This window comes from Rattus norvegicus, chromosome 8 (assembly GCF_036323735.1).
Source record: "Rattus norvegicus strain BN/NHsdMcwi chromosome 8, GRCr8, whole genome shotgun sequence".
NCBI classification, from domain to species: domain Eukaryota; kingdom Metazoa; phylum Chordata; class Mammalia; order Rodentia; family Muridae; genus Rattus; species Rattus norvegicus.
The window spans coordinates 47,695,873-47,704,108 of record NC_086026.1 but is presented as its reverse complement, the minus strand read 5'-3'; the positions used below and the strand labels follow the sequence as shown (position 1 = coordinate 47,704,108).

The 8,236-nt window shown below is 38.4% G+C and overlaps 1 protein-coding gene across 1 annotated transcript; it reads left to right on the top strand.

Moving 5' to 3' along the window:
* The first annotated feature begins 3,756 nt into the window (after nucleotides 1-3,756).
* Or8g51 (olfactory receptor family 8 subfamily G member 51) lies at nucleotides 3,757-4,692 on the top strand. The gene has a single exon (NM_001000596.1). The coding sequence runs from the start codon at nucleotides 3,757-3,759 to the stop codon at nucleotides 4,690-4,692; it is 936 nt and encodes a 311-aa protein (NP_001000596.1).
* Nucleotides 4,693-8,236: the final 3,544 nt, after the last annotated feature.

The following is an 8,236-nucleotide window of genomic DNA, read 5'->3' as shown; positions in this document are numbered from 1 at the left end:
ACACCCCCCATGGCTAGTGCCATGTCTAAAGTGTCGTAATAAGTTTTGGTGGAGCTTGTGTTCTAAGAACCTTTATTTTCTAGCACATCCTGATCAGCGGTTGAGAACAAAGAAAATTAGTCAGTTGGCCAGAAAAAACAGTGGAAACTATGAAAGCACATGTGTTAGTATGAGTCTTGATTTGTTTTGTACTCGAATGATAAAATACTAAATATTCAATGGTTAGTGACCAAAAGTGAATTTGGTTCAAGTCTGTAGCTGCTGGAAAGGTGAAAGTACAGTAGCCTCCTTTGGCCTGATGCATAACTGATGACTGTGTTTTATAACTCTTCTCAAGTAAAAGATACAGAAGAAAGGCTCTAGATTATATGTCTACCTTCTGTCTAACTCCTACTGCATTGAGAATAGTTATTTTAATTTTTTTAAATTTTGCATTAGAGGAACAAATACAAGTGATAGTATGAATTAATGACTGAACACAACAGTGGACTGTAGAACAGAGAAAAGACCCGTTGTTGAGAAACCTGAATATTTGGTATAAATTACAAGATACACACAAGGTTGACATAGACGGGAAGGGATTCCAGGCAGGTAGAAAGGTACAAGAATGTGCTGAAATCTTTCTTGTGGTCAGGCTATTCGACTGCTCTAATGAGGTGTTAGCTTTTTAAAAACATATCCTATAGTGTGGCATATTATAAAGTTTGCATTCTCTAATGTAATTCAGTGTTTTAATTTATCTATTAAATTACACATTCCTCATCATGTTCTATTGTAGAATGTTTTCATCTCCATCCTCAATAAAACTCTATGAGCAGTGACATTGGTACTTCCCTTTCTATCCTACAGTTCCTTGAAGACATCAAACTTCTTTCTGTCTGTATTACTGGCCTACTCTTGATACTTTAAAACATGGTCCCTGACAATGTATTGCCTTGCATTCTTGGTTCCTTTCACTTACAATGTTTCAAACTCTTCAAAGACATGATCTATTCAGGAATTTTAAGTCTCTTTATTGCAGAACAGTATTCCATTTTATGGAAAAAGTATACCTTACCTGTACATTCATCAGTGATGAACATCTGTTTTTTTTCCAAATTTATGATATCATGAGTACTTATACTTAATCATTAGTGTACAGATTTTTATAAGAATGTGTGTTTTAAATTCTTGTGGGTATTTCACTAGATTGCAATTTCTGGGATATATAACACCAAAATTTATATTTTGAAATGTTTCAAATTGTTTTCCAGTCAGTAATGTTTTAAAATACCACCAAAAACATATGAAGATTCTAATTTGTTTAGATCCTTATAATACTTTCAGCTTTAATTGCAATCATCCTGATCAATGTAAAACATTATTTCACTGTAGATTTTATTTGAATTTTCTTAATAATGAATGATTAAGAATAGTGTTTCCAGTGCTTATTGGTTAAGTGTACATCTCTAATAGAAGATTAGCTATTCCCAGCTTTTGGACATTACAAATTGAATCATTTGACCTTTTTATTGTCAAACTACACTAGGGTTAATGTGCACTACCTAAAAACTTTTCCCATGTCTTAATCTTTTTTCCATGCTGTATGCAATGTTTTCAGACTTTATGTAATATTCACTTTACTAATTTTGTATGACAGCCCCTGATTTTAGCACCTTATCAAGAAAAGAGTAGCAATTTCAAACTGGTAAAATTTTAGTCATCCTTCCTTCAATGTTAATATACCTTTACCTTCTATGTTTACTACCAATGGACCATTTTGAATTAGCTTGAATGAATGACTGGAGAGTTATATATTAACAACGATTACCTCATATCATGTAATTTTAAAGTAATTCTGCACTGCCTTATTATAAAGCCATTGTACACAAACTTTTTAGATGTAAGCTTGATTCTGGGATGTCAAATGTGTTACATTGATTTTCACATTTATACATATAACAGCCCTATACTATGCAATCTATTGGAGCATCACAGCGAGACTCAAGACAGGAGCGTGGACAAGGTCTTCATTCTGCCCTTTCAGGTTAGTTCTCATTTGCTTGGATCACATAATTTTCATTGAATAAAAATTGATGGGGTATAATAATTCATGCACAAGCAAATTTAAAAGAAAATCAGGAAGGTGATAGCGATATAACTGAGTTTGAGATTGGTCAGGAAAGTATGTCCATTACCACAATGATTTTCATTGACTCATGATGATGGATGCCTTTCTTTTTCTGCATGTCTTCAATTCCTTTCCATAGAAATTTACAATTCTAACTGCCATGTCTAATATTTCCCCTATTTGATGTCCATATAAACAAATTGTAATTTTATATTTTAGTGAATTTAATAGTTTTTGAGTTTGACTTTAACCTTCTGTTCTAAAATTACAGAGCATTTAAATGTTTCTTCAAATTCCTTCATATTTTAATTGAAAATTTCTATTTTATTGAAATTTTATTTATTTATTTTCACTGAATATTTTTTATTTGTATTTCAAATGTTATCATCACCTTTCCAAGTTTCCTGTCCATAAACCCTCTATCCCACTCCCCTTGCCCCTTCTTCCTTGAGGGTGTTCTGCTATGAATTCACCCACCTCTTCCCGCCTCCCTGCCATGACATTCCCTTACATTGATGGGTAGAGCCTTGGCAGGACCAAGGGCTGCTCCTCTCATTGGTGACCAACAAGGCCATCCTCTGCTACATATGCAGTTGGAGCCATGGGTCTGTTCATGTGGATGCTTTGAGTGGTGGTTTGGTCCTTGGGAGCTCTGGTTGGTTGGTATTGCTGTTCTTATGGGGTTGCAAACCCCTCCAGCTCCTTCAATCCTTTCTCTAACTCCTCCAATGAGGACTTCGTTCTTTGTTCAATGACTGGCTGTCAGCGTTCGCCTCTGCACTTGTCATGCTCTGGCAGAGCCTCTCAGGAAATAGCTATATCAGGCTCCTGTGAGCATGCACTTCTTGGCATCAGCAATATTTTCTGGGTTTGGTGACTGTATGTATAGGGGCTGGGTTTCCAGGTGGGGCAGTCTCTTGATGGCCCTTCCTTCAGTCTCTGCTCCAAACTTTGTCTCCATATCTCCTTCTATGAATATTTTTGTTTCCCCTTCTAAAAAAAAAACTGAAGCATCTGCACTTTGGTCGTCCTTCTTGAGCTTCATGTGGTCTGTGTATTGTATCATTGGTTAAACTGAGCTTTTGGGTTTATATCCACTTATCAGTGAGTGCATATCATGTGTGTTTTTATGATTGGGTTACCTCACTCAGGATGATATTTTCTAGTCCTACACAGAATATTATATTATTAAGATCCTGAAATAGAGTCATTTTTTCTTTACAATTAAAGGAACTTTATTTTTAATGTCTTATTTACATTCTTGATCTAGAATCTACACTAAAACATTGAATAAATATGTCAAAATTGCTTCATTTATTAATTCATGGTGAAAGTTTTCCACAGATATTGTTTGGGAGGTCCTGGATGATGCTGCTATTTTCATATAAACCAATATTTACAAGATAGGCATGGGGTGTTATAAAACTCCACTATATTTATTATATCTGTTTGTTGAATGTTCAGGGAATACAAATAGACCTAGACATGTTAGATATGACACATGTTAAAGTCTTGAACTGTTAGCATATATGAAGGGCTGTTGAAACAGGAAAAAAAAAACAGAAAAACTTGAATTCAATGTTCCACATCAAGAGCAGAGAGATAAACATTTTTTCTTACTTTCTACAGGAAACATCCAGATGCCAATGGCAGATAGCAATCGCTCCACAGTGACTGAGTTCATCCTCGCTGGCTTAACAGACAAACCAGAGCTGCAGCTGCCCCTGTTTCTCCTCTTCCTTGGGATCTATCTCTTTACGGTACTGGGGAACCTGGGCATGATCATCCTGATCCTGCTCAGCTCTCACCTGCACACCCCCATGTACTTCTTCCTCAGCAGTCTGTCTTTCATTGACCTCTGTTACTCCACTGTTATTACCCCCAAGATGCTGGTGAACTTTGTGGCAAAGAAGAATATCATCTCCTATCAGGAATGTATGACTCAGCTCTATTTCTTCCTTGCTTTTGTTATCTCTGAGTGTCATATGTTGGCTGCAATGGCGTATGACCGCTATGTTGCCATTTGCAATCCCTTGCTCTACAATGTCACTATGTCATACCAAGTGTGTTCCTGGATGGTAGGTGGGGTCTATGCCATGGGCTACATTGGTGCAGCAGTTCATACTCTCTGCATGCTAAGAGTGGTTTTCTGTAAGGCTAATATAATAAACCATTACTTCTGTGACCTTTTCCCATTGATGGAGCTTGCTTGCTCCAGCACTTACGTCAATGAGGTAGTACTCCTGTGTCTCAGTGCTTTCAATATCTTTATTCCAACCCTGACCATCCTGGGTTCTTATGTCTTCATCATTGCTAGCATCCTCCGTATCAAATCCACTGAGGGCAGATTCAAAGCCTTCAGCACATGCAGCTCCCACTTCTGTGCTGTTTCTGTCTTCTTTGGTTCCCTGGCATTCATGTACCTACAGCCCTTCTCCGTCAGCTCCAAAGACAAAGGCAAAGTGTCCTCTGTGTTTTACACTACTGTTGTGCCCATGCTGAATCCCATGATCTACAGCCTGAGGAACAGGGATGTCAAACTAGCACTAAATAAGTTATTTCAAAAGAAGTTTCATGTGTAGAGAAATATTTACCTTCAAAAACACACAAATTGTATCCAATAAATTTTATTTTCTCTCCCTATCCAATTAAGCTCCAAACAGGCAAGTTTAACTCAGTGTCAAATACTACCATCCACAGAAAGTCTCAGTGTACGTTAGTAGAATACACCTTTCATGTCTTCTCCTGAAGACTTCAGCAACAGCAGGAGCAATAGCATGACTTTTCTAGTCCATGCTTGGGATAGATTCTACATTGCCTTAGAAACTCTGGACTTCATGATCCTGGTGAGCTTCAATACCCTTAAACATGCTCAGTTAAGTAAATAAGCGTGTACATTTAAGTAACACATGGTACCCCCCACTCACAGAACATTGGTGGCTTTGTCTTCACCTATATGGCAAAATGCCTCTTTGCTGTGTCTCCTCTACTTCATTCAGTGATATCAAAACTAGAAACAAGAAGAGAACATCTTTTTTTTTTTAAATCAGAATAAAGGTCGTTGATTTTCTTTAACCCTTGTCTTTTCTTCATCTTATGTGTTTTCTTGCTTCAACAATCTTGATATATGTACTTCCATTGCAATTGCTTCTTAACATTACATGGCATGTGGGTCACTTATCATATATATATATATATATATATATATATATACATATATACATATATATACACATATATATATGTTTTAATCATAGTTTTAATAATTGAAGAAAACATAAATTGGACAGAAACTTCCAAGTAGAAAACTATGAGTACTTGAATTCAATTTCATCTAGAACAATTTCAACTTAGTGTCTGTCAGATCGTAATGAACTCTTGTCTCTAGAAATTATAAGAATATACTCACAGTAGCAGAAAATGATCACATATATTCTGCATTGAGTTTACCTCAGAAGACAGGAAATTATCATTTTCCTATTTCAAGCCACACTTTTTCTAGGCATGTGTGGTAGTTTCACAGGAATCAATAGGGAGTGGTGCAATTAGGAGGTGTAGCCTTGTTGGAGGACGTATGCTGTTGAAAGGATGGACTTCGAGGTGCCCCTTGATTAAGATATGCTCAATGTGGCATATATCCAACTACTTTTGAGACAAGATGTAGACCTCTCATCTCCTCAAGCACCATGTCTGCCTGCATGCAGCCATGTTTCCCACCATGATGATAATGGACTAACCCCCTGAAACTGTAAGCCAGCCCCAGTTAAATATTTTTCCTTATAAGAGTTGCCATGCTCGTGGTGTCTTTTAAGAGCAAAAGAAGAAACCTAAGATGGCATGCTTAATGATAATCTTAATTTTGATGTTAAAACAAAATAAAATTATTATCTGTTTTTGTCTCCTTCTAGCACAGGAAGACTGCATACTTGATTTGAATTATTAGCCATGTAGATATTATGTGTAATTAACTTTTATGTAAAAATATAATTTTCATAGATAATTTCTCTTCATAAATTTCTGTTTTAGAATACACCCTCAAAGTGACACAATTTACCAGGTTTTACTTTATCTTGTTTTACTAATTGTCGGTAACTTTCTTGGTTTTTTTTTTTCTTTTTCTTTTTCTTTTTTTTTTGCAAGGGGCATACAGTAGGTTTATTCTCAGCTTCTTGAAGATTCTTTATAGTGTTCAAAGTAGCTGTACCACTTTGTATTCCTACCAGGCTTGTCTTTTTGTTTTTACCCTCCTTCTATCTTTTTTTTTATTAACTTGAGTATTTCTTATATACATTTCAAGTGTTATTCCCTTTCCCGGTTTCTGGGCAAACATCCCCCTCCCCCCTCCCCTTCCTTATGGGTGTTCCCCTCCCAACCCTCCCCCCATTGCCGCCCTCCCCCTAACAGTCTAGTTCACTGGGGGTTCAGTCTTAGCAGGACCCAGGGCTTCCCCTTCCACTGGTGCTCTTACTAGGATATTCATTGCTACCTATGAGGTCAGAGTCCAGGGTCAGTCCATGTATAGTCTTTAGGTAGTGGCTTAGTCCCTGGAAGCTCTGGTTGCTTGGCATTGTTGTACATATGGGGTCACGAGCCCCTTCAAGCTCTTCCAGTTCTTTCTCTGATTCCTTCAACGGGGGTCTTATTCTCAGTTCAGTGGTTTGCTGCTGGCATTCGCCTCTGTATTTGCTGTATTCTGGCTGTGTCTCTCAGGAGCGATCTACATCCGGCTCCTGTCGGTCTGCACTTCTTTGCTTCATCCATCTTGTCTAATTGGGTGGCTGTATATGTATGGGCCACATGTGGGGCAGGCTCTGAATGGGTGTTCCTTCAGTCTCTGTTTTAATCTTTGCCTCTCTCTTCCCTGCCAAGGGTATTCTTGTTCCCCTTTTAAAGAAGGAGTGAAGCATTCACATTTTGATCATCCGTCTTGAGTTTCATTTGTTCTAGGCATCTAGGGTAATTCAAGCATTTGGGCTAATAGCCACTTATCAATGAGTGCATACCATGTTTGTCTTTCTGTGATTGGGTTAGCTCACTCAGGATGATATTTTCCAGTTCCAACCATTTGCCCACGAATTTCATAAACAACTTTAATTTATTTTTCTCCTTAGTTTCAAAGCATATCATTTTGATATACTCAACAAAGTATGTTTGCTCTGTATTTTTCTCATTTAATAAAAAATATTACTTTTTAGTATTTTTAGGAAAAGTTACTTAAAATTAACATACTGACTGATTACACACACACACACACACACGCACGCACACACACACACACGTGTAACTTATTTACAATCCAGTCATCATCCCCCTCTTTGTCCCCCCTCCCAGAGCTATTCTTCCTCTCTGTCTCTGAGATGATGGATGCTTCCCCACCACTAGGCCTCCCCCTTCCTGGGGTCTCAAGTATCTCAAGGATTAGGCAAATCTTCTCCCAGATTCTGTGCTTTGGTTGGGTGTAAGTATCTGCATCTGACTCTTTCAGCGGCTGGATGAGCTTCTCAGAGGCTAGCCATGCTAGGCTACTCTCTGCAAGCACACCATAGCCCCAGTAATAGTGTCAGACCTTGGTGTCTCCCCATGAAGTGGATCCCCCAAATTAGGCCAGTTACTAGACTTCCTTTTTCTTGGTCTCTTCTCCAATTTGTCCTTGCAGTTCTTTCGACAGGAACACTATTGGGTCAGAAATTTTGACTGTCAGTTGGTAACATCATCCCTCCTCTTGATGACCTGTCTACAGGAGTGGTCCCGTCAAGTTTTTTCCCTACTGGTGGGCATTTTATGTAAGTTACTCCCATTGAGTCTGAGAGTATCTCAGCTCCCAGATGTCTGGTACCTTCTAGAGGGTTTCTCCAGCTCCCACCTTCTGAGGCTGCATATTTCCATTCATTCTGCTGGCCCTCTCGGCTTCTCTCCTACACCCCCCCCAATACCTGATTCTGTTCTCTTCTTACTCCCTGCTTCCCTTTCCTATCCAAATCCTGCCCTCCTTCCCTCCCTCCCTCCCTCCCTCCCTCCCTCCCTCCCTCCCTCCCTTCCTCCCTCTGCCTCTCATGATGATTTTCTTTCCTTTGTTGTTAAGTGGGATTGAAGCACCCTCACTTGGCCTTTCTGCTTATTAAACTT

Coding starts and splice junctions, on each gene's coding strand:
- Or8g51 (NM_001000596.1), top strand. CDS start 3,757: ATGGCAGATAGCAATCGCTCCACAGTGACTGAGTTCATCCTCGCTGGC.